This window comes from Mustelus asterias, chromosome 7 (genome assembly GCF_964213995.1).
Source record: "Mustelus asterias chromosome 7, sMusAst1.hap1.1, whole genome shotgun sequence".
Lineage (NCBI taxonomy): Eukaryota > Metazoa > Chordata > Chondrichthyes > Carcharhiniformes > Triakidae > Mustelus > Mustelus asterias.
Genome location: NC_135807.1, coordinates 45,495,328 through 45,522,214, shown reverse-complemented (window position 1 = coordinate 45,522,214; position 26,887 = coordinate 45,495,328). Strand labels below are relative to the sequence as shown.

At 42.2% G+C, this 26,887-nt stretch overlaps 1 protein-coding gene across 10 annotated transcripts in view; it reads right to left on the bottom strand.

The window, feature by feature from the left end:
- Nucleotides 1–1,407: 1,407 nt before the first annotated feature.
- Nucleotides 1,408–26,887, bottom strand: part of runx1t1 (RUNX1 partner transcriptional co-repressor 1) — a 90,509-nt gene continuing 65,029 nt past the window's right edge. For 8 of the 10 annotated variants that reach the window (XM_078215997.1, XM_078216001.1, XM_078215996.1 and 5 more), the window contains 6 exons: nucleotides 26,519–26,769; nucleotides 26,073–26,158; nucleotides 25,441–25,639; nucleotides 24,731–24,796; nucleotides 20,804–20,994; nucleotides 1,408–4,323 (listed from right to left, as the gene is read on the bottom strand). In XM_078215997.1, coding sequence (XP_078072123.1) covers nucleotides 4,048–4,323; nucleotides 20,804–20,994; nucleotides 24,731–24,796; nucleotides 25,441–25,639; nucleotides 26,073–26,158; nucleotides 26,519–26,769 — 1,069 coding nt within the window. In that variant the 3' untranslated portion in view covers nucleotides 1,408–4,047. The remainder of the gene's footprint in view (nucleotides 4,324–20,803; nucleotides 20,995–24,730; nucleotides 24,797–25,440; nucleotides 25,640–26,072; nucleotides 26,159–26,518; nucleotides 26,770–26,887) is intronic. The other 2 variants (XM_078216003.1, XM_078216005.1) reach the window with 1 other exon arrangement.

The following is a 26,887-nucleotide window of genomic DNA, read 5'->3' as shown; positions in this document are numbered from 1 at the left end:
CTACAGTACAGAAAGAGGCCATTCGGCCCATCAAGTCTGCACCGACCACAATCCCACCCAGGCCCTACCCCCATATCCCTACATATTTTACCCACTAATCCCTCTAACCTACTCACCTCAGGACACTAAGGGGCAATTTTAGCATGGCCAATCAACCTAACCTGCACATCTTTGGACTGTGGGAGGAAACCGGAGCACCCGGAGGAAACCCACGCAGACACGAGGAGAATGTGCAAACTCCACACAGACAGTGACCCAAGCCGGGAATCGAACCCAGGTCCCTGGAGCTGTGAAGCAGCAGTGCTACCGTGCCGCCCCTGAAACCTGTATGAAACCTGTATTACCCAAATCTGTTTCTGTTAAATAGTCTCTTTATAAACATATAAAAAGCATGTAAAGTTTATTTATTAGTCACAAGTAGGCTTACATTAACACTGTGAAAATCCCCTAGTCGCCACACTCCGGTGCCTGTTCGGGTACACTGAGGGAGAATTTAGCACAGCCAGGACAACTTAACCAGCAAGTCTTTCAGACTGTGGGAGGAAACTGGAACACCCAGAAGAAACCCTAGCAGACACGGGGAGAACGTGCAGACTCCACACAGACAGTGACCCAAGCCGGGAGTCGAACCCGGGTCACTGGCACTATGAGGTAGCAGTGCTAACCACTGTGCCACGGTGCCACCCATGACATCTAGACTTCCAACAGCTTTTTATTCCAATGTAGCAGGACATTTTATCCAGATTTTTCCAATTAAAAAACTGTAAGCCCTGCCACAACATAATATTGATGAATATTATTCATTTTGCAGTAAACAATAAAGTGCTTTTTAAAATAAATATATGAATACATAAGACTGTCAAATTCCTTTGTTATGCGAGCTGATAGTGAATTAAAAATAATTAACAATGCTCCACTTCCTCAAGTTAGATGATATAATTATACTACAAATTGAAGGCAGGTAACAGAAAATTTAAATGTTGAAGGGTTGTTGGCCAACCCTTTAGGAGATGTGAATCCTCCTGACGGGATCTCAGTTTTATATGGGTAGCACACCACTGTCAGTACGCAGTGCAATTATTGATGTACGTGACCCAAAAGGAGAGTCATTATTGTTGTGACATTCAAACCTCTGAAGGCTGCCTAGAAAGCTTGAAAAGGACAAGAATCTTCTTCAGAGCTTCATTTCTAATTAAAACCTGTACCAGAAATCTCAAGCGACTTTTGTTTCCACTTCCAAATTTATTAGAATACTAATTAATATGCAGAAACCTTTACAATCTGTTGTGTCTTACCTGCAAGTGGACTGTGTCAAACCTCGGAAAGCAGTTTACCAAGATACCCCAATAGAGTAATACTGAAGTAGTATCACCAATTTCCCCACAAAGAACCACAACCTTTGGTGAATACAGATATTAAAATTTTTATTACACAGTAAGGAATACAACAATACCTGAATCATACTTTAAAGATTCACAGGTTGACAGACCATACAATACAGTCCAACTAAAGAAAAAAAAGATAATCAAGGAACCACAGTTTAGACATAGTAGACTTAAAAGCTCAAATATGCTGACAAAAGCATGATGTCTAGACACCCCCCAAAAAGTTAGTCTACCGTTAACTTGTGGTACATGTCTGAATTAAGTATTGCACAACAACTTTCACAATAAAGTTGCAGAACCAAAATTTTTTTTACTTAAATCTGCATTTCAGATTCTCCAATTTTTTGTCCTTTTAGAAACCAGACAATATGGAGTCCCTTTCTTAAGTATTCCAGGCATAGGCATGCTTTGCATAAGTTAACCGGCCTTTGCTTTTTTTTTTCCCCATTTTTTGTTCCACAACATGCACCTACACAACAAAGACAGGTGATCCTGTCACAAGTACATCTCACAACAGAGAGGACCCCCCCGTTCCTATCAGCAACCAACCTTTAAACTGTAATCAATGAAGTCAATTTTTTTTATGCGTTTATACCTACAAATTATACTCTCACATAATCTGTATAAGTGACAAGCTTAAAAGGAAACTAACAAAAGTTCAGGTATGAGGTCTGCATTGTTACCAAGTAGTGATATGGTTTGCAGCTGTATGAGCTTACTTTTGGTTTCCTGGTTCTCTTGTGCCCATTTGGTTTGACTATACCAGTTAGTTTAGCTACTGGTGCAATATACATGCTGTCAGAGGTAGAGTGAAACTTTGCCACTGAGGAGTCTGTAGCAAAACAGGAGAAAAGAGAAGAACTCTGAGAATTGGTTTACACAGGGTGCCCTGAATTAAAGTAAGTAGATCAGTAATGTGATGCACTAATCCTTTCACACACTAGTGTTAATAAAACAGTGCTGTTTTCACATACATCACAGCATCCGATATATACGTGTATGACATCTGGTTTTTGGATTATACAATGGATTTACTGAAACTTGCTGAAATCGTTTAACCTGCTGACTGCTTTGAAACAATTATTGGTGCTTTTTTTTTTCTGATTTTGGTCCGTCGGATCAGTCTTTGGCTGACTTCCCTTTTTTAATACTGTTGATACCTGGCATTCAGCAGTGTTAAAGCTGTCAATCTACACCTCAGCATTTGGAGTTTTTTTTAAAAAGTATTTTTTTAAAATCAGCAATACTTAATGACCTCGCAGTGATATGCATGCACTGTCCTCTTGTATGATCTCATTATATAAAATGCCACTAATAGTAGTGACCAGTTTGTCAAAGAAATGACATTCACAGCTACCCTAACCTATAGCTAACTCTGTGAAATGGCTCTAGCATATTAAGAGTTTGCCCAAATAAGCATGCCTAGGGAGTCATTGTGACAGTGCAAGTACATTTATGTACATCCCTCTTACAAAACACCAATATGTTAGCATTCCGTGACGCATGCTAAGTCTTAGGAAATCCTATACAGAGTGAAATAGCAGCTCAGATAGATAGCTCTTTTTTTTTCTTTTTCTTTTGAGGACAACAAAAAAATTCCATTGTGGGAACTACCAGAGAAATATCACTAATACATACAGATATAAAAGCAGCATAGAAAGATACAGGTCTATCACCAACTAGGAATAATAGACTAAATGTGGGCATGGTTAGCTACAATGGATCTTCACGTTTGTCCAACACATTTACAAGAACACCATAGGGAACCTCACAGGACAGAAGTGTTTTAACACCAAGAGAACTACTTCAAATCTGAACAGATGGAGTGGGAACACAGAGTGGGCCAGTGCTGTAGCCACCATTTCATTATCAAAAAAATGAGCAGGAACAGACCTGATTGTCTTACTATGTGGAACCTTGTAAAAGTGTAGAAATGCTCTATTGAGGGCAGCTGGTACACAGTGACTGCCAAAAAATGCAAATCAAATACAGGCTGTTTCTCATTAGGACTGAAAGCCTCTTATTATGGCATTTTCTTTGTTGTTGTATTCATACATCCCACAGCAAAAAAACAGATTCAATTCTTCATTCTGTTGACCTGGATATTGTTTTTTTTGAGGAAAGGATGAACATCTGTGCTTCCTTCCAATCTGCTGCACAGCTGCACATTTTGTTGCAGGTCTTCAGAGTTCAGTTGGTAACCCATGAACGCCATTCATCTTCTTGTTAAAATGTCTATGCTGTAGCCAACGCATGTGCCCTTGAGGGTTTTGCAAGAGATTTCTTTTTCATTGTTGTAGAAAAGAACAATGTGTCCTTTAATATTAGCATTTTTGCTTTGTACAGTAATTAGCAATCCCTTGGTCTGTTGTCTGATAAAGCATCTGTTTATGAGGTTACCTAGTTTTAATCCGAGCTACTGGAAAAATAACGAGGAAAGAGGTCAAATCTACTTTTGTGATGCTCTCTGCCTTCTCTGCAGTTTTACAAACAAGAAAAAAGATGAACAAATAATATCTTTGTTTTTTCATAGTAAGCAAGTGTGACCCGTTACTGGCCTTTGTAACTCACTACTACTCCCAGATTAGTTTCTCCTTTGATAGTGTAAGAGTCTTTTTTTTACTTCCTTTTCATCTTTGTGTGACTGAGCAATCTGTATCTTCTAACGGGGGGTCGTTTCTATGGTTGATGGAGTGGCAGGGGTGGTTGACCTGGAGGTGGTTGCTGGTGGTGTGTCCACTGGGCTTCCTGCCTCACTGCTGGGTGTTGCGGATGAGCTGGCTGTGGTTGCCTCACCTTGCTGTTGAGCCTGAAGGGTTTGTCCACACACATGATGGTGCTTTTCCCAGTCCTTATGCTGGCAAAATGAACCACAGTATCGTGCCGTATTGCAGCCACTGCAGGTCTCGCTGGCCTTGCGCCCACAGTTCCAACAACTCTGTGGAGGAAAGCAACAAAAGCAACATAAGTACAACATTAGAAGTTGCTGAAAGTCTACTGGAGAAGTCAATGCTAAATGATGTCTACATAACAGGTCCTATCCCTATAAACCAGCAAAGTATATAAAGCAGCAAAGTCAATATTCATTTGTCCAGCTGCATCTTGGGTGGTTATAGCTCATTTAAACAGCACACATCTCTTGTAGAATTGAGGTACAGCTTCTGATGTACAAAGCTGTCACCACTACTTTATTGTGATTTATATTGTGCTTGAAAAAGTGCCCACTTCCAAAGCACTGTGGGAAACTGTCATCTCAGAATAAAGTTAATTACATGTCAAAATAAGAGGTCTAAGCAAGCTCCTTTAAATAGTATGCTAAATAGCTTCTGGATTCTTTTCATTGTTTTTGTAATGATGGACAGCTCAATGGTGTCTTGTGGTTCACAGGGAAGACAGAACATTAATCGGTACTGCAAATAGTATTAGAACTGCACAGAAGCTGAAAATTAGAAGTGTGGTTGAGGCATTTTTATATTCAAATGAGCACTAGTCAATTGTAACAGAACAATGTTAACTCATTATTATGCAGTTATTCGATCAGTTGACTAATCACAAAACCTCTGTTCACAGATATTTAAATACTCGAACATCGCTAACTAATTCTATAAGGGAAGCTTTCCATTTTAGACACAGCCTTGTGCACACACTCTTAAAATACGATGATGATGGCAGTCTATAACTGAGTGAATACTTGAATTAATTGCCACCATATCAGTTTCTGTCAGATTAAATGCAGATGTATGGTAAAACTATTAACACAGGAAGAACCAATTATAGTAACCCTTTAAATACTTTCTCCACATCATGACTACTCCAGGGGCGGAAATGTTGAAATCCATTTGTGTTTCCCTCATCAAATGCCCGCTGCTCCAAGGCCAGAGCGGGATTCAATCCCCTTCCTCTCCCTATGTACTCAGAGATTGTGTTTAGTTCTGATCAAACTGATTCAAATTAAATCAAAGAAGTTGAAGCATATCTCTTCTCCAAGCCCATTCCTTTGCTGTATTCTATATAATTACCAGCTGGGAATGCACAGCTAAAACATTTTTCTTGGGATAGTAAGGGATCGAATGTTTGGAACTAAACAACTTACACTTGTAGGAATTCATTCGTGTTGGTTTTCAGAGTTTTAGACTGAGCACGCAGATGTAAATTTTAGTTTCACCTTGGGATTGGCAACAAAGCAATGCTCATGATAGACGTGGCTTTGTGAGATAGCTACAGATTATATGTTCATGTAATAAGGACTTGAACAGTGGTTTCTTTATCTAACTTAAAGTTTTTGTACGACTAGTGAAAGTGTTTATATGACACCTAACATTTTCACATCTAAGATTAATCTGGCGGCAAAAACCCACACTTTGCCCGAGATCCTCATGCTCGTTCCTCATTGGATGGTCAGGTTACATGACCCTTCTGATACACGCCTCTTAAAGGGATAATGACTACAGCTGGGGTCCTAGTACTGATTCCAGTCTTGCCATTTGGAAAAAGACCCATTTAGTCCTATTTTTTGTTTCCTGTCTGCCAACCAGTTTTCTATCCATCTCAATATCCTACCCCCAATCCCATGCACAAAATTTTACACACTCTTATGTGGGACTTTGTCGAAAGCCTTCTGAAAGCCCAAATAAACCACATCCACTGGCTCCCCCTTAGTCCATTAGTTACATCCTTGAAGAATTCTAGCAAATTTGTCAAGCATAATTTCCCTTTCGTAAATCCATGCTGATTGCCACTGTTTTCCAAGTACCCTGCTATAAAATCTTTTATATTGGACTTCAGCATTTTTCCCACTACCGATGTCAGGCTGACTGGTCTATAATTCCCTGTTGACTTTCTACCTCACTTATTAAATAATGAGGTTACATTAGCTACCCCCCAATCTGTAGGAACAGTTCCAGAGTCTACAGAATCTTGGAAAATGACCACCAATGCATCCACTATTTCCAGGACCACTTTCTTAAGTACTCTGGAATGTAGATTATCAGGCTTTGGGCAATTTATTGGCCTTCAATCCCATCAATTTCCTCAACACCAATTCTCCACACACTAATTTCCTTCAATTCCTCCTTCTCATTAAACACTGGTTTGTTGTGTTCTCAGCTGTGAAGGCAGAACCAATGTATTTAATTGGTCAACCATTTCTTTGTTCCCCTTATAAATTCCACTGTTTCTGACTGTAAGGGACCTACATTTGTGTTTAATAAACTTTTTCTCTTCACATACCTACAGCAACCCTTACAGTTCTTGTATTCCCCGCAAGCTTCCTCTCATACTATATTTTCTCTTTCTTAATCAATCCCTTTGCACTCCTTTGCTGAATTCTAAACTTCTCCCAATCCTCAGGTCTGTTTTTTTTCCTGGTCAATTTGTATGCCTCTTCCTTGGATCTAATATTATCTCTAATTTCCCTTGTATGCCATAGCTTGGCCACCTTTCCAATTTTGTCTGTGCCAAACAGTAATGAATAATTGTTACGGTTCACACATGTGCTCTTTGTTTGCCATTGCTGATCCATCGTCATCCCTTTCAGTAAAGTTCCCCAATCTATCAGTCAATTTGTGTCTCATACTATTGCAGTTTCCTTCATTTAGTTTCAGAAACCGAGTCTCGGAATCAACTGCATCACTCTCCATCTTGGTGAAGAATTCTGTCATATTATAGTCGCTTATCCTCAACGGGCCTCACACAATTAGATTGTCTATTATTCATTTCTCATTATACAATATCCAGTCCAGGATGGCCTGTTCTCTCATTGGTTCCTCAACGTATTGGTCCAGGAAACTGTCCTGTATACACTCCAGAAATTCCTCCTTTGTGGTACTGTTACTAATCTGATTTGCCCAATCTATATAAAGGCACCCCCAATTACAGATGTTGCTTTATCGCATGCATCTCGAATCTCCGGTTTACCCATGCAGATTCCACATCATCAGAGCTACTATCCTTCTTCACTATTACGTTAATTTCCTCTTTAATCAGAAATGCAACTCCGCCGCTTTTTCCTTTTTGTCTGACCTTCCAAAATACTGAATGCCTCTGGACGTTCAGTTCCCATCCCTGATCACCCTGTAAGCCATATCACAACAATCCCAACTAGATCATAGCCACAGTGCTGTTCGTTATACAATAGCTTTAGCTCACTGGTAGCAAGCTCACTTTTAAATTGGAGTACATGTGTTTCAGCCCCATGGTAGGATTTGAACATATAATCCAATCTGGCAATATTGGTTGAGGCTGCCATTTGGATGAAAGACTGAAATAAAGCCTGCCCACCATCTCTGGTCAAAGAGAGCAGGAGAATTTTTCTGATAAATTGGTTGCATGGACTGCGACAGTTCATAAAGGCAATTCACCATCTTCTCAAGGACAATTAGGAGCAATAAATGTTGGCCTAACCAGTGATGCCCATACCCCTTGAATGAATTAAAAAAAGATACTCATTGACTAACTAATTGAAAATTAGAGTATCTTTCTGGCTCTTTGTAGGAACCTGCCTCTCACTGCCCTGAGAACAGAAAGCAAACCACCACTAACAACAAGAAAAACTGTCAAGGCAACACCTCAGGCTGAAGCATCAGCCAACAATGGAAGACCTGACTTTAGGCAGAACACAAATGAATGAATATTCCACGACAATGATTTATTCAGTGATAGGCAAAACTGAAACAGGTTAAGAAAACTCCCACAGAAATTGACAACAAAAAAATAAGCCATTTGTCCCATTGTGCCTGTATTAACTCTTTGAATGAACAGTCATGCTTTGTTCCACAACCCCACTTCTTCTCAGTAATCGTGTTATTCCTCATCCTCAAGTACCTGGCCAATTCCCTTCAAAATTATTTATGTAGTCAATTTCTACCACTTTCCGTGCGTACCAGATTCCGACAATGCTCATATTTCTCATTTCCTCTCTAGATCTTTTCCAATATTTGAATCCATAACGATTGGTTGCCAGTGGAATTGGGAATTATTTTTCTCTATGTGGAGTGGGCAGGTGCTGCTACAGGTTTTCTGTCTGCTGCCTTCCCAAAGCACTTTCATGAGAAAAATTTCAGCACCAGAATCTCAGTCACAAATCATGCAGCTGGTTGCTTTAAAAAAATGGGGAGTTGTCCCACCTCATTTTTAAGTTTATTTATTTCTCTACCTACCTTGAAAGAGTTGGAGCGCCTACACGTTTCTGCCTATTTCACCATCCTTTGACATCCCAATTCTATACCACCCTTATCATTATATATTACTTTGCCAAGTTTTGTCAAGTCTGGGACATATTTTTACTTGAAAGAGTTGGAGCACCTAAATTGTAATAAAAACAGAAAATGCTGGATAAACTCAGCAGGTCTGGCAGCATCTTTGGACAGAAACCATTTGGATCTAAATTATGCATTATCCAGAGAACTGAAGGAAGGTAGAAATGTAAAGAGGGCAGAATAGAAGACCCAGGATGGGTTGGGCAAAGGAGATTTGAACAACGTTCTTCTGGACATAAGACAAAGGGGGGTATTAATGGAGGCATTCAGGGATGAAGTGTGTGATTGACGGCAAAAGGAGATAGCAGAATGTGTTAATGGGAGCAACTGAACAGCAAGGGACAGGTGTCCAAGTGGGGAGGGGGTGGGGTTGCGCTGGGGCAGGCAGGGAATTGAAAAACAACAGACAACAAACTACAAAAAGGGTTGTGTGGTTTACGATTGGGAGGGAAGTTTAGTGTCTAAAGTTGTTGAACTCAAAACTTGAGTCCAGAAAGCTGTAATGTGCCTAATCAGAAGATGAGGTGTTGTTCTTCCACCCATTAGAAACTAAGTTTTTCAATATAACCAATGTCAAATCCCTGTTTACAGCAATTCAGAATTAAATCGGTGAGATGCCATCAAATCTCATAGAAGGAAAAATCCAATTTTGTCCATCTGGGCCACACAGACCATGCTTGATTCAAGTCTCTCATACAATAGATGCTCTCAGCTGGACTGACAGCACAGACCCAACAATTAACCACAGCAACTGGAGAATACAACAAAATTCATTTGTTCTGCTTCTTGCTTCCGATTACAATTTTATCTCCCCCTTGAAGTACGCATGTATGGAGATCAGTAAAATGGGGTTTAACAGTGATGCTCCCATCAATATTCACGTAGCTGAGATGTTCAAGATCAGACTAGGATAATAGTTATTTGTGCAAGCCTAGGAGAGTGAATGACATGCACAGAATTCCAATGCAATCAAAAGACAATGTTCCCGATTAACTTGTCGAGAAAATTGGCAAGAAAGTAAAACCCAGTTTAAATCCCAAATAAATGATTCCAATGGAGTTAATAAAATTCCTAATTTAAATAATTCTTCCCGCATTGAACACAATCTCCAGGCATCTGGGCAGCGGCACATTTCCTGTCTTTTGCTTCAACTATAATTCATATTATCCATTAATTCCTTACAGCACTGCAGCTGGTAGAAATCCCAATTCCACTGGAAGTGGTGCACGGTAAATGGAAGGGTGCTATTGCTTACAGACGTGTCAAGACCCATCCAGGGACCTTAGAGGGAACAGTTCAAAAACAACAGTATAATGGCCACATGGTGATGAGCATTCACTCCTAGGTTGTTCCACTGGCTGGTAAGGCCATCAAAGCAGTCAAAAGAATAACTATTATTCATCCACAGTCATGCTTATTGATTTTCATTGATTCTTCATTGACAATGCTGCTGTGGGAATCCACCCTCCAATATAAATGGGCAAACCTTTTTTTTTGCAACAGAAGTCCTAGTATATTACAGAACTATTTCTACTTGAAGCAATTCCATAATAAATACATTAAATACTCAAAAGAAAGAGCAGCATGGCTTACTTAGATTTTTGAATTGGCAGCTAGTCTACAAATATTTTCATTCTTGTTCACCATAATACCTGCTTTGCAACGTGCATCAATACATGATTTAAGTACTCTTAAATACAGTACCCGCAACTACAATTTTAGAGCATTTTCAAAAATGGCTACTGTATAATAGGAACAAGCTTGTGCACCAGAACAAACAGTAATATTTGCTAAACTGAGTGATGTGTTTTTAAACTAGATGGAAAACTAAGGTTCAAGTCACAATAGAAGGTCTTTTGTTGATCTTGCTAGAGGCAGGCATTGGGGTGCTTCAATTATGCCATAAAAAAACAATAAGAAGTCTCACAACACCAGGTTAAAGTCCAACAGGTTTATTTGGTAGCAAATACCATAAGCTTTCGGAGCACTGCTCCTTCGTCAGATGGAGTGGAAATCTGACGAAGGAGCAGTGCTCCGAAAGCTTATGGTATTTGCGACCAAATAAACCTGTTGGACTTTAACCTGGTGTTGTGAGACTTCTTACTGTGTTCACCCGAGTCCAACGCCGGCATCTCCACATCATAGAAAAACAAGCCAGTGTTTCTTCTTCTGACCATTATCCAAAGGCCCATACAGAATCCTGCTTTCAGGTTGTGGGCAATATTGGTAAGGCCACATTTCCTACTTATCTTTAATGGCCCTGAAAACATGGTGGGAGTGCCTTATTTTAATTTGCTGTGTTTGTACTTGTGCTGGATACAGTGTTGAAGGATGTCCATCCAGCAAGGAATTTGCATCAGAATTATTGAAAGCATATTGCCATGATACTGCTACCCTTGCTCTTGTTGAAGTCATAGGGAGGTATGAGTCAAAGTAATATTGGTGAGTAGCACCTGTGCAATGTGTAGATAGTACATACTGCAGTCACAATGCACCAGTGATGGGTGGGTACATAAAGAGTCCAGAGATAGAGATATCAATTTAGAAAATTACTCTGTTCAACCCTTAGATTTTATGAATGTCGTTGGAACAGCATGCATCCAAGTGAGCAGTAGGTTTTCAATCACACTCTGACTTGAGTTTTGCAGATGGTGTACAGAAGAGATTCCTATCTGTGAAAGAATAGCAAACCTGTGCCTTGTTCTTATAGCTAGAGCATTAATATAGCATGAGTATTGATATTAAGCTGGTCATCAAGTGATGCCCTCTATATAGATGATAGGGGACTCCACACTGATGGTACCATTGAAAGTTGGGGGAGATGACTGGCCTTTCTTAGGTTTAAGGTCTGACTAGAGCAAGTGAGAGCATAATGAAGATCAACTGTGACACTGCAAACACCAATGTTTGAATTTCCATGAAGGACACAGATTGAATGGGCAAGTGCTGACTCTGCAAACCCTTCTCTAATGAAAACCATTCTGGAGCCCACAGGCTGCCATAGTTTCATTCTGGTGATGTGGGCGGGGGGGGGGGGGGGGGAATCGAGTAGTGCCCACTGCCCCAGAGGCACATCTGAGGCAGCAATGGAGGTGATTGATGGCAAGGACAGCAGGCCCGTTTCCATTTACTTGGACATCGACCCAGTTGCAAACATCAACGTCAGCTCCTCAATACCTCAACCAACCCCTTTCCTCTCCAAATCCAAGCCTCCCTCATTTCTCCCATGCCCCACACCATCTCAAGGGGAATTAGGGATGGGTAATAAAAATGCTAGCCTAGCAAGCGATGCCCACATCCCATGAAAGAACAAAGGAAAATCCCCCATTCCACCTACTTATCCCTCACACCCACCATGTTCCCCCCCCCCCACCCATGCCCATGTCTCCCATGCCCTCCAGGCATCCTCCATACCACTTTCCCAGAATATGCTATAACAAATCAACAAGCCATTGGCTAGTTTTTGAAATCATCCTGAAATTGACAATATAAGCAGATGCCTTGAAAATATATGTTGAAAATAACGGCTAAGCATACAACATCTTAAAAGTGTCAACCGACCACAGCCATTCATAATATCAATATCAGAAGCTTCTATCCACTTCACACATGTTAATCAAGTAAGTAAACACACAGGCATTGGAAAATCACACATAAAGAAACCTTCAAAGAAAGAATAACATTACAAGGCAATATGGATGTCAAACAGAGATTGAACACTCTTCTGTAGCTGTGCAAATGGACTAATACACTTAGCTCGACTTGCATTCTTGGAGCTCAGCCAAACATTCATAATGAGGTCACTTAGCCATCTGTTCAGCATGACTTAATGATACAATTGCCAGATGGTCTCAACTTGAATGCTTGGCTGAGCTCCAAAAAGGACTAATGCATGTATTGCAGCATGCAATATTGACAAAACTGCAGTGGGGAGTGTAAGCTATTTTTGACTAACATCGTTATTACCTTGCAATAAATTATTCTTTCATGTTTCATTCACAGCTTTATTAGAAAGTAAGAGGGGCAACGTATTTCAAAGGGAATGTTAAATAACTGCTTGTTCTTCTGGTTACCAATTCAGGTTTAGGGTTCTGAGGTACCATGAAATACATCTACTAATGAATGAGCCCAATGCCATCAAAATTGCAGTGGTGAGTGGGTTGAAATGTCCAACCCTGCAATGAAGCCTACAAGGCATGAGTGCTATGTGCAGGCTGGTTACACACATCCCTATCCCATGCCAGCCAAAACTGCCCGAAATGAGAATGGGGCAGGAATCAGGTCCAGCCCACCATTTTAAATGCCCGCTCCTCTCTGATGCAGACAGAAGTATGAAAATCCAGGCCCAATGGTCCATTGACCTTCATGGTCAAGGTTCACATCTGATAAATGGAGACATGGGTAAGATACCAGAGGGCTATTAATACCTTTATTACTGCGGTGCTGCATAAATCATCCTCTTTAGTGAGAATGGAACTCACTCAAATACACTCTCTTGGAGGGAAATGCACACATTTTATTTTAAGCTGGACTCATAGAATCATAGAAACCCTACAGTGCAGAAGGAGGCCATTCGGCCCATTGAGTCTGCACCGACCACAATCCCACCCAGGCCCTACCCTCACATATTTACCCGCTAATCCCAATAACCTACGCATCTCAGGACTCTAAGGGGCAATTTTTTTTTAACCTGGCCAATCAACCTAACCCGCACATCTTTGGACTGTGGGAGGAAACCGGAGCACCCGGAGGAAACCCACGCAGACACGAGGAGAATGTGCAAACTCCACACAGACAGTGACCCGAGCCGGGAATGGAACCCGGGACCCTGGAGCTGTGAAGCAGCAGTGCTAACCACTGTGCTACCGTGCCGCCCAAAATTCAAATTCCACCAGCAGGATTCGAACCCAAGTCCCCAGAACATTAGCTGAGTTTCTGGCCTAATAGTCTAGCAATAATACCACTAGGCCATCACCTCCCCTTAACACTCATTGGTGTTAGAAATAAATGGAACTTCACCCATTCTAACAGGCTTGTGATCCAAGCTCTGACGAAAGGTCATCTAGACTCAAAACATTGGCTCTATTTCTCCTCACAGATGCTGTCAGATCTGCTGAGAGTTCCCAGCATTTTCTGTTTTTGTTGAGGCTTGTGATCTGCCTGATGGATTTGCATTCAGTTGCATTTTAATTGATAGCTGTAATCTTTGAAAGTTTATAACCTTTATCTGATAATGGTCCTGGGGGTAGCAACTCTCCCATGCTTCTTTCTTTTTTTCACTTTTGGTCCTCCAAATGCATTCTAAAAATCTGCAATTGCCAAGGCTGATAAGTGACAAAATCCAACTGCATCCCTCTTTCTTACACTGGAGACTCATGTCAATTTGAGAGATCTATACAAATATAGCTCTCCAATACTATGTACCTGCATTCACTTGGAATTAGTGAGAGGACTCATCCTTACCCAGCACTCACATGAGTAAACCATCATGGAACTGGCAAATCACTCATCATGAATTTCTCCATGACCATTGATCCTCACAGATGTCAAAAGTCTTGGTCAGGTCAAGAAACATGGTGCAGGGGTCCATGTTGTGTTCTTGGCATTTTTCCTGAAACTGCAAACACCATTTCAGTGGTTCTTTTTTTGAAACCGCACCTAGTCTGGGAAAAGATCCTGGTCGAGATGTTGCACTAAGTAGTTCAGAGGATTCTGGCAAAAGTTTTGCCAGTGATAGAGGAGTGAGATTGCTGTATCTTTGTTGCAAGATGGGTAGTTTCTTTTCCACTTGTACATGTGGACAGTGTAGGCCTCTTATATTTTCATACGGGCTGTTTCCTTGCTCCTATATAGACTGAAAGAGTTCAGTGACCTTCTTGGCCCAGCATGATAGATCTCAGCTGGAACTTTGCCAATCGATAGGAGTTTGATTGTGTTCACCAAATAGCGCGGGAGGGTCAGACAGTTAAACAGGCCTGTCTGACAATATCCCAAACCTTTTCAGTAGGCTTTTCTTGATCATCTCCTTCATCGCCTTCCATGATGGTGATCCTGGCATCAAATTCAGATAACACATGTAATGGAATTTTACTGGCACGCCTGCCCCGGAGGCTTGCAGAACGGAATTCTCTGTTGGCCTTGGGCAGGATTTTAAGAGCCTCGCCCGAGCGAGGTCGTAAAATCCCAGCCATGGAGAGGAAACTGCTCAAACTGAGACAACTCCAGGCAAAGACCAAGGTCTCCAAGAACATACTTAGTGATTTCCTGTTTGCTGATGACTGTGCACTAGTTGCTGGTTCATAGTGGGACATACAATGTAGCATGGACTTGTTCACCACTGCATGCCATGACTTCAAACTTATGATCAGCATGAAGATGAATGAAGTAATGTACCAGCGCTCCAGGAAAGCCCTATCTGAGGTTCAAAGTTTCAGTCTATGACCAGACCCTGTCAGCAGTGGATAAGTTCACTTATCTCTGCAGCACACACTCTCTCTCTCTCAAGCTGTCTATATTGACAACGAGATGAATGCAAAGCAAGTGTAACCTTCAGCAGACTTCGAACATCAATCTATAGGGCAATAGTCCTGTTCATTCTGCTCTATGCATGCGAGACTTGGACTTTACATCAGCACCATGCCAAGAAGCTCAAGCACTTCCACTTCAGCTGACGTCAGAAGCTGCTGAAGATCAAACGGCAGGACAAAATACCAGACAGTGAGGTCCTCAGCTGAGCTGACACACCAAGCATCCATATCATATTGAGACAGTCACAACTGATTTAGGCTGATCATGTAGAAAAAATGCCTGATGCGCAATTAACAAAGTGAATCTTCCATGTAAAGTTAGAGTCCAGAGCATGCTTGGTCACCGAAAGTGCTACACGGACACTCCTAAGGCTTCATTCAGGAATTCTGACATTGATATCGAGTGGGAGAAGTTCACCTAGGGTTGCTGCGCCTGGCGCAACCAAATAAAAAAGTCTGCAGCCTCCTTTGAAAACAAGCGGCATGGTGGCACATTGGTTAGCAACAGCGTCAGCGATCTGGGTTCAATTCCAGCCTTGAGTGAATGTGTGGAGTTTGCACATTCACCCCGTGTCTGCGTGGGTTTCCGCCCACACTCCAAAGAAGTGTGGGTTAGGTTGATTGGTCATGCGAAAATGACTCTTAGGGCCCAGTGTATCACTGCACTGCACCCGTTTTCAGGCGCGAAAACTTGCTGAAGTCGGGCGTGAGGCAAATAGTGTGATCCGTGCCCGCAGATTCGGCACGATGCAGACATGCTCGGCAAAGGTCTGTTTCGGGCGCTCCAGCTTCTGAAGAGGTAAGTTCAGAGCTTCCATCAGCTCTCTTTGTCAGATCGGTGGGGGGGAGTGGGGGGGAGGGGGGAGAGGCCAGATGTATCACTGGTGGAGGGAGGCGGGCGGGGGGTTGACGAGGAAAGTAGGAGGGAGGCCAGATCGTTCTCTGGTGGGGGAGGAGGGGGGGAGCGAGGCCCGATCGTTCTCTGGTTGGCAGGGGAGGGGGGGGGGGGGGAGGGGGGAAGCCAGATCGTTCTCTGGTGGGGGTTGGGGGGGGCAGGAGCAGGGCGGGTCCAGTGCCACTCTGTGGGCAATCGGTCTGGGTAGTGGGGGGGGGGTGGATGCATAAGAGGGACAGTTATGTTGTGGGGGTGGAGTGATATCTGTGGGAGCCATCACTCCCAGGCCACTTTATCCACTTTTTGCAGTCCGGGAGCGATGTGACAGGGGAGCGTTTATCAAATTTTTCTTTTTACTGCGCATGCGCAGTTGAAGGCTCCGATCGGAGCAGCAGCGCTTTGGGCGCGGTAAGCCCCGCCCACAGCACGATTCAGACTCGCAACTTTTTTTTCAGGCTGAGTGCGTATGGGGGCGTCTGAGAACAGGGTTTACAGGTTGGATCTGAATCATGCCCAGACTCAGCCCTTAGAATCAAAATGGTAAAATAGGGCACTGAGTCTCAGGAGGATTAGCGGGGTAAATAGAGCCCTGGTGGGATTGCTGTCAGTTTTGGATCGATGGGTTGAATGGCCTCCTTCTGCACCATAGGGATTCTATGATATCAAAGGCAGAGAGAAAATGTAAGCAGAGGAAATCCCGAGCCAGAAATTTGACCAAAATGTAATTGTCTGAGGTATCCTGTCCCATTTGCACCAAAACCTTTAGGATCAGCCTTAGCTGTCACCCACCGGGACCCTACCAAACATCGCGGGTAAAGAACATGGTCATCTTTGCCTCAAAAGTCAATAAAGGATCTCAAACGTTGTGCCTGGTCTTTCTCAGAAGTTGAAGGTATATAGTTACAGCAAAATCTACCTTCATTTCAGGTTCCGAGGTTATTTTTCTTCTTCAGTGGGAGAACTGCTTTTAAATTCTCAGTCTGCGCAGACACTGAACACAAGTGTACAGGGAGGGAAGCGATCTCAACCTCCTAAAATTTAGCCTACTGTAATGATTCAAAACATCTCGAACATTTGGTTTGAATTGAACTGATTCCACAATCATTCTGACATGTAAACATTGCATAAATACTGAGCTGGGGTAATTGTGGCAAGACGCATAAAGCGCCAATTTTCTTCACTCCTGCACTTAGGCTGCTGATATTTTAAGGTCTTCTGCTCAAGAATCATATGCTACACATTAAATGCTAATGTAAAGAAGACAACCGTTCTCCAGTCGCTACAAGAAGCCTTCATTTGCATTCCAGCGTCACAACTCTAATTGTTAATTTTCACTGAGCACCTAATGACCCTGCACTGTCTATAACAGCTATTGGGCTCCCCGCTGCTGCTGATGGCTGGCTTTTCAGCTTCTTAGCTTCAAAACACTTACTGGCAGGGATTTTAGCAGCGGTTATCAACATTTTATTTTAAACAGAAGCATCTCAATTGAACCTGCCATTTTGCACGACTGTTGCTATTGGCAGCGTTGGGGAGGTAACTTCCCTCTTTTATGCCACTAATTCACAACACTTCAGGTTGCTGGCAAGTAAACAGTGAACCAGGGTTGCACGAAAATAACATTTAAATAGATGTTCTTTAACGTCAACTGTAGATCAAAATAAAATTTAATTAAAACTTGTCCCATATTCTGGTGAGACAAATACCATACAGTTTTATTATCTTTGCATTGAAAATAAATTAAGTAAAGGAGACATATAGGCTCTCATACTTCTCAGTGGTAGAATCATAGGAACCCTACAGTGCAGAAGGAGGCCATTCGGCCCATCGAGTCTGCACTGACAACAATCCCACCCAGGCTCTATCCCCGCAATCCCACATATTTACCCCGCTAATCCCTCTAACCTACGCATCCCGGGACACTAAGGGGCAATTTAGCGTGGCCAATGCACCTAACCCGCACATCTTTGGACAGCGGGAGAAAACTGGAGCACCCGGAGGAAACCCACGCAGACACGGGGAGAATGTGCAAACTCCACACAGACAGTCACCCAAGCCGGGATTCGAACCCGGGTCCCTGGAGCTGTGAGACAGCCAGTCTTATTGTGGTGCCAGTCTTATTCCACAATCACCACACAAACAGAATTATTATTTAACATGGTGCTGCAATAACTACAATGAAGAGCTGCAAGTAACCCTGATCACCTGCAAAGAGTTCAAACCATTGTTAAATGGACCTGTGAAACATTATTTTAAAAATGAAGCTCGGTTCTTCAGAACTTTAGTCCTTTACACTGCGGGTGATTTTGAGCCCATGTTGGCCATCACCGGAAATGGCGGCATGAACCCAAAATCTCAGGAAACGGGATTCTCATTGGCGAGATCCCGTCTCCCAATTTTCCACGCCCCTTGACCGTGATGCAATGAGGTTCCCACCCAAAGCATTTCAATAAATTTAGGGCTTTCCCATGATATATTTCACTCCTTCGCTGACTATTTGACAGGTTTTTAAAAACTTGCAACAGCCAAGGGGAACCCGCTGGCGGTGCCAATGTAAGTATTACACTATGGGGAGGGGGGGGGGTGGGAATGCCCTTGAATAAAGCCAACCTGGCTGCAGGGGCTTACCCTCTGGGGCACCCCATTATTGGGTAGTTCCTCTTGTGTGTTGGGGGGGGGGGGGGGGGTGGAGGGGGGGGAAGCATCCTGATGCTTGTGAGGTATAGGGGCATGTTGATGCATGTGGGGGAGGGGTGGTCCATGCTTCTAGGTTGGGGGTGGGAGTGGGCGCCTTCATGATTGTGGGATGGGGGCTGCCCTAATACTTTTGGTAGGGGGTTCTGATCCTTGTGGGTAGGTGCCCCATGTCTGTGGTGTAGGTTATTTTAATCGCAGATTGGGGCACCCTTTAAATGTGGCATCCTGATCTCTGTGGTGCTGGAGCTGTCGGTTCTATCAGACTCCACCCTGCCAAGGTCACGGAGAAAACCATGTCCCCAGATTTCTTTTGTACAAAGTGCATTAAAATCTAGAGAGAACGTACAGGTGGAGAGCTGCCCACCAGTTTCCTCACCTCACTGAGGGGAAGATTCTACCCAATAAGTCTTCGGGTGTGAAACTGGTCATCACCAGTCGCAAGAATCTGTCTCCAATTGAAAAGACAGCCTGGTTTACACTACACCCAACTTCTGTTTTGCTTTGAAGTAAAGTTGCGTTATGAGCGAGGCACCAATTCACCCCTTTTAATTTCTGACTCATTGCTAATTTACATAACCATTACCTAGCGTTTGGCCACTGAGTCTTCTTTCCCTTCCTCTCCCTCTCATAAATTGAAGCTCTACTATGATGCGTTGGCTCATCTAGCATGGCAAGACTTATTGTCTGGGTTCATGCATGTAGGAAAAGAAAAACGCAGGCCTGAATCCCACATCTGTTGATTGCAAGACCTCTTGCCTCATGTACCAGACTACTGTTTTTACACTGGGCCAGTGACAAAATAAGCCTCAGCCTGTGATTCTAAGGGTCTGGCCATATTCTATGTTGATACCCTTTATTTGTGGTGGTCAAAATTGAGGAACTGGCAGAAAGACAAGAAGTGGAGATGCCGGCGTTGACTGAGGTAAACACAGTAAGAAGTCTCACAACACCAGGTTAAAGTCCAACAGGTTATTTGGTAACACAAGCCACTAGCTTTCGGAGCGCTCGCTGCTCCTTCATCAGGTGAGTGGGATTTCAGTTCACAAACAGGGCATATAAAGACACAAACTCAATTTACAAAATAATGGTTGGAATGCGAGTCTTTACAGGTAATCAAGTCTTTAAGGTACAGACAATGTGAGTGGAGAGAGGGTTAAGCACAGGTTAAAGAGATGCGTATTGTGTCCAGCCGGGACAGTTACTGAGATTTTGCAAGCCCAGGCAAGTTGTGGGGGTTATAGATAGTGTGACATGAACCTAAGATGCCGGTTGAGGCTGTCCTCATGTGTGCAGAACTTGGCTATCAGTCTCTGCTCAGCGACTCTGCGTTGTCGTGTGTGACAACGGATGAATGAACACCACTCGACAATCACCAGGCAAGAGTGTTCTCTTCCTGTTGGGGAACACTTCAGCGGTCACGGGCATTCAGTCTCTGATCTTCGGGTAAGCATTCTCCAAGGCGGCCTTCACGACACACGACAGCGCAGAGTCGCTGAGCAGAGACTGATAGCCAAGTTCCGCACACATGAGGACGGCCTCAACCGGGATCTTGGGTTCATGTCACACTATCTGTAACCCCCCACGACTTGCCTGGGCTTGCAAAATCTCACTAACTGTCCTGGCTGGAGGGTTAACCTGTGCTTAACCCTCTCTCCACTCATATTGTTTGTACCTTTAAGACTTGATTACCTGTAAAGACTCGCATTCCAACCATTATTTTGTAAATTGAGTTTGTGTCTTTATATGCCCTGTTTGTGAACTGAAATCCCACTCACCTGATGAAGGAGCGGCGCTCCGAAAGCTAGTGGCTTGTGCTACCAAATAAACCTGTTGGATTTTAACCTGGTGTTGTGAGACTTCTTACTGAGAAAGACAAGAACCCAGTGTCCTGCCCTAATTTTCAGCACCCTATCACACCCTACTGTACTACTGATAGAGATCTGTTGGGAAGAGGGGTGGTTTTTTGAAAAATTGGAGCCAGGAATGGCATTACAACTGAATTTGATTTCTCAAATAAGAATTGGAAGTAACGGGAGATTCTACCTCACTGGAATCCTCCTGCTGGTTAATAATTGCGAGTGCATCTTCAGCTGCTTGCCTTTTCGCATCTGCTACGGTGCGCTCCATTTTGGCTCTCTCTGTAGCAATCATATCATGGGCCTTCCTCTCTGCTTCAGACACAGCTTTCTGCAACTCAGACATTGCCTGGCGCTTCACTTCATTCACAGCCTCTTCTGCAAAAACATAAAATGCCTAATAAGTTCACACATTCTGTCCAGTACAGTTATCCCCCAAAATAACAAGGCGTCGCTCAATAAATATCTTTCATTAAAAACTAACTGGTGTAATTATCAAAAGGATAACGCACTCCTCCACAATTACTTTTCCCCATTATAATTTCCGCACTTACAAAACCTAAGTGACAATGATGAATGTAACATTTAATAAGGACTAATTATTAGCTGGAATATTGCACAAATTAACACTCTATTAGAACTGATTATGTCATGTTTTATGGAAGTGTTTCACTATCTGCTTAATAATTTTTTCCTGCCATTTTATTGACTTCAGGAAAAAATATTATACGTGAAAATAATTTGATAAGTGCATACATTACTACAGAAGCAGATACAAAACTATATAGGAACATATGCAATACTCTTTAAGATTATCAACTACAGTTTAACCTAACAGTTTAGGTTGCACCACACTGTTGGCTTTATTAAGGTAGGCTTGGCAAGTTGCTTTCATATCATTAAAATTCACACCTTTTTTGCATAAAATATTCACCAGATGCAATACACACTCATACTTAATGTAACTCTGGATTTGGATCTTTTTCACTCTTACAGTGTACATCGTGTGGAAATATAACTTTGATATACACTTCAATTAAAAATGTAGACAAAATGCACATTTGTCTATCTTGTGCACATGGGTTTTGGCCCCATTTCTCAATGAAATCTTCCTGCATATAAAGTATACCATTTCATAAATACTAGATTCATCCTTCACATAAACGGGTATGCAGTTTTAGTTTAAGAAAAACATCTTCCATCCTCTGTCAATTTTACTGTAAATATTCAAGGTGATTTGAAATTCTCACTCAATGGCAAAACAGAAAAACAATTTTGCTTACGATCAGAACTGTAGCTTGACTAATTGTCTATGCAAATCAGGCAATTTATATTAAAATTATGCATTTCCATTCGAGCCTCACTGGCACATGGGATCAGTAAAGAGATTTGGTGGGATGTCAGTAATGTGCTTGAATAATTCCTGCAAATTACAAATAAGCATTTAACTTTTCTTCAAAACACTGAAGCTACAATTCCATATATAGGCAAACCTCATGCTACAATATGTTGTTTTTTAAAATGTCATTATGTCAACTTAAATTAAATGTGTAGCACTCACAGACCCTTTAAGATTCAGCATCTTGCCAAATAAAAACTCAATCTAATGTCCAATTTTTGTTTAAAACATGTGCATAAATTGTTAGACAAAAGAAAACCTATTTATTCTTTCAGAAAAGATAAGATAAATAAAAACAAATGCATAACGTTTTGGATATTTAGGTACCCTGACATCAATATGTAAAGCAATGTGCAATGAGAAAGAGCACACCAACACACAAAATCAGTCCGCTATCAATTGCAAAATAGATTCACAACCACAGAAGGAGCACAGAACAAAAAAAATTATAATGAAAGTAACCAAGTTTACAGACTTTATCTTTTGCAATTTTCTTGGCTTGTGATCCTACCTACCCCACTGCAGTGACTCATATAAGCACTGGTAGCCCTCCTACAGCTAATCCAAAACTGGCATTCTTCAGAAGTGTTAATAAGCTGTTAAAAACAGTGATCCACTAACCTAGCAGAGTTCAACAATTGAACCTGGGACATTCCTGATCTCTGCTGGTTCAGTAGCATGCCAGATGGTGACAGTGCTCAATGAGCCACCAGAGAAATGCAAACGTAGGCTATCATGCTATAAATTAAATATGCAGTTCAATTATGTTTCTTTGTTTGAAAAAAGCAGTAAAACCTTTTTGTGCGGATGAACACTGAAACAAACGATAAATGGAAGCAGCTCCAAACCATGAAAGTGCATTGTGAGAAATGATAGACAGGGAGTGAGAGAGACTTGACAAAAATTAAACTGAACACTACAGTGGAAAGGGGTAAATTCATGTGGTAACACAAGTAACACTGCACCAATTCCATATCTGCGCAGAATAATAAAGATGTGCAAAAGCAGATTCCATCTTGTCTGTTGATATAGTGGTTAGTGTATACTCCCCATGCCCTGTTGTAAACCCTCTTCCTAAGCTCCCCTTGGGTCAACCACACAATCCAGAATCCAGGTTGTTACGTACCAGATGTATAGCAGAGGGGTTCTAAAACCTCCTGTAATTTAGAGTGAAATCCCATCCTGCGACAGGCCACAAAAACTCATGACAGTAAAGAAAGCTGCGGGTCTTCGAGTAATTATGAGCTGTGTGATTATCACTGACAGTTGTTGGACATTCTTTCTACTGTGATGTCCCAGGGCAGATGGGATAAAGCAGCTGACATTGTGTGGGACTCAGGACCCGCTGACAGCACAGTGCTCATATATCTATATCTTGCTGAGATTTTGGAGCATTTAGGGTGTATAGTGACAAACCTATCTGGCAGAATGCCGCTACTGCTGTCCCTCATGCAAAACTGAGCATTCACGGCCTATGTAAAGACAACGTGGGCATCCGTTCCAGCAATTGTGAATTACAGTCACTCCAGCAGTGTCAGAGTCTGTTGAATTGTTACATTGGCCTTCTTGGATCAGACTGCTATTGGTTACCAGATATGTAAATGTGAGGCGAGATTTCCCTCATGAGACAGAAACTTGATAATTAGAAGTAGCTCCCAAGCAGAAAAGTTCACAGTGAGAAATGAAGAACAGGGAGTGAGAGAATTGAAGGATTGATTTTGGCCTAATAGTAATCATCTCTATCACTAATGAGCTCTGCCAGTATTGAACACAAGGGACTTCTGTGAATTTCCCTCATTCAAGTGTGGAAGCAGCATTGTTTGGGCCACCACGTTTGCCTGGCAGCTGAGTCATCAAAATAACTATTTCCTCCAGAACATGGCTATCCAGATTAGTTGAAAGAGTCCCATATTTTGGGGCACTGCAATAAAGCAAACTTTTCTCTCTGAGTGACATCCTTTTTGTGACTCTGGCAAATAGGATGTTCTGTATCTCCTCACTCATTAGGGTCCTCGCCCACATACACTTAGATGGTCAAGAAAAACACTCCTCACTATTGCAGAAGGAAATTTACAACATAGGGAGGGAGCTGCTCCTCCTGTAAGTTCATCAACAGGATCAATGTGTGTGTGATGAACAAAGTTGCATGAAATGTGGAGACACAGCCTCTCAATCTCTCCATGACCCAATGAGTTGAAACAGGATGTGGCATGGCTAGTCCGAACAATGAAGAGCTGCCAATCAGAGGTCTGATTGGCTGGCAGCTCTGGGTAGGCAGGACATCCGCCCCCAGGGTCCTTTATTCTGGAGAAGGTGTGCCACTGCTCAGTTAAGTGCCTGTTTGTTACTCAGTGCAGTGGGCCTTTCCAAAAAGATCTTGCTGATGCTCCAGACAGCAAGCAAGAACCCGACGCCTCAATTAAATACGCCCCAGGTTTCAGAACCATGGGTTTCCATTACTTTGCAACCAAGGTCTGACAAGAGAAAAATGGGCAATCTCACATCTTTTTATTCAAAGAAAAATTATAACTGTCCCACATGACCACTCAAGCCATGACTTCTTTAAACAAGGAGTGTGCCAGTGACTTTTATTTAAAATGGAGACTGAATAAGATTTCACCATGCTGTAAAGCGACTGAGATCCATATATAACTAACACACACACGCACACACAGACACACCTTTTTCCCCCCACCCTTCCATAATAAAAATTACCAGCTTTTTTCCATATTTCCTCTGGCAGGTGGCCAGATGGTCTGTGAAGGAACTCCCGATGGGAATCTGCAAAAAAAAACCAAAAATGTACTGTAAGCAAAGTCATTTCTGGATAACTTCATTAGTGCTTTTGGAAACTTCACAAGACAAATAAGGGAATGGTGCATCGCAAGCAATAAATTATTTCATTCCATTGTCCTATCTCCGGGAACGTGTTAAGAATGAGACACAATAAATGGCGCTGACTCAATCACTCACGCCAACAGTTACATCAACAAGCAAAATTCCTCCATTTTCCTGATGCACTGACCAGCAAAGACATGCACATCAGTTCTCAGCTTCAGAGGAAACTGGAGCATCCAGTGTGTGCGGTTGCTTCACATGACCGCAAACCTTTTGATCGGTCAATGACATACATCTATGAGTCTAAAGCAGAAGCGTGGTTGGGGGTGGGGGGGAAAGGGTGTAAAGGTTGCATTTTCGAAGTCCATTGACATGCAACCAACACAAAGCAACTACAGTGCCAGATCATTCATTTGGGTGAACAAGACAGGTTAGAACCGATTATGGATTCTGATGCGGTGTACCGTGAAATTAGTGCTTTACTTATATTGATCCGAAGTCGGTACCAGGTTTACAATGTAACGGCAGCATCATAAGCTTTACTGCACCAAATTAAAGAGTAGGTTATGGTACCTAATGACTGTTACCTAGTTGGGCAGGATCTGTATTCACAGGACTCTGTTGTCTGGAATGGCTGCTGCTGCCACTACCTTTTTTAATATCCTCCGCATCACTGTACCGCCTGATCCAGTAATTAAGCTCCTCGCGGTCAGCTTCCTGGCATCGCCGAAGGACCGTAAGCGACCGCCTTGTCTTCTCCACCATGTCCATGATACAGTTTAAAAGCTGAAACAACACACCAGAGTGCACCAGTGAGCCACTAAATCTGATCACATACTTTTCACAGAATAAAGTCACATTGAACAACATCCACACTTATTAAAATGTTAATCATACCATTACTGTCCCTAACTTAGAAGCTAAAATGCAGTCAAATTTTAATAGATTTAAATACAGTGCATGCTGGAAGGAGATGCAACCTTTAATAATGAGACAGTGGAAAATTAGTTTAAAGAACCCTACATGTTGCATATTTACTGATTATCACTTACACAAGACACAAATTTCCTGTATTTAACTCCAAAACATAAATAGCACTAAATTATATAAATCATTCAGACTTTAAAGAACAGACACTCAAAATATCTGTTGTGTAAATATAAAATTGCAGTTGTTTCCCTTCAGGTTAGCTTTTCAGTAAATTGATTTATTTTCTTACATGATCAAGGTGCTTCCACTCCTCTGCCCATTCCCTATCCGTTAGTCTATGATCAATCACTTCTTCTTGACGGGTGCCATGCATCCCTGCCAACAGTGGAAAATAATTTCAGACTTCCAAAGCTATTCTGCTGGAAAACACGCCATTTTTTATATTATCCATCAAGTAACTCATCACCATCCCTGCAATTCTCATCACTAACAAAAAAGTGACACATCCATCCTTCAGCAAACACACCAGTTTACCACAAATGTCTATAGGCGAGCATTGGCCCATTGCACTTGCAATGTTCACTAGTAATAATAAACATATATCATCTCAACATGACTCATCCTTTTAGATATCTAGTACATTATTGTGCCTTTGGCAGTTCATCGGACAATAAATCAAGAAAATGGAATGGTTATTTCATGAGTCTTTGCACGTGTTGACAGAAATCCACTCACCGAGAGGTCTGTTCCTGTCCCTGAGGTCTCTGTGGTTGGGATGTCTGTATGAATCCCTGTAGTGGTGAGCCATGGCCATATCATCCAGACGGTAGTGCTGAGGTGGGGGTGGTGTTGGGTGAGGCAGGCCGTTGGGCTGGTAGGATAACCCATTATTTGGACTAAACCGTTGGTTGGGGCTTATAGTGCAGGGCCGCTTGCTAGGATGCTCTGAGTGCAAAGGCTCACGATCGTAGCCATTCTCTTTGGTTCTGCAAGACATGCAAGAGGTTCAACTATAAACACCTGGCAACTGTCTAGCTGCTATAATGCAAAAGTTTAGCAATAACATGAAAAAAGCATTCCTTTATTAGTACAAAATCCACTTAA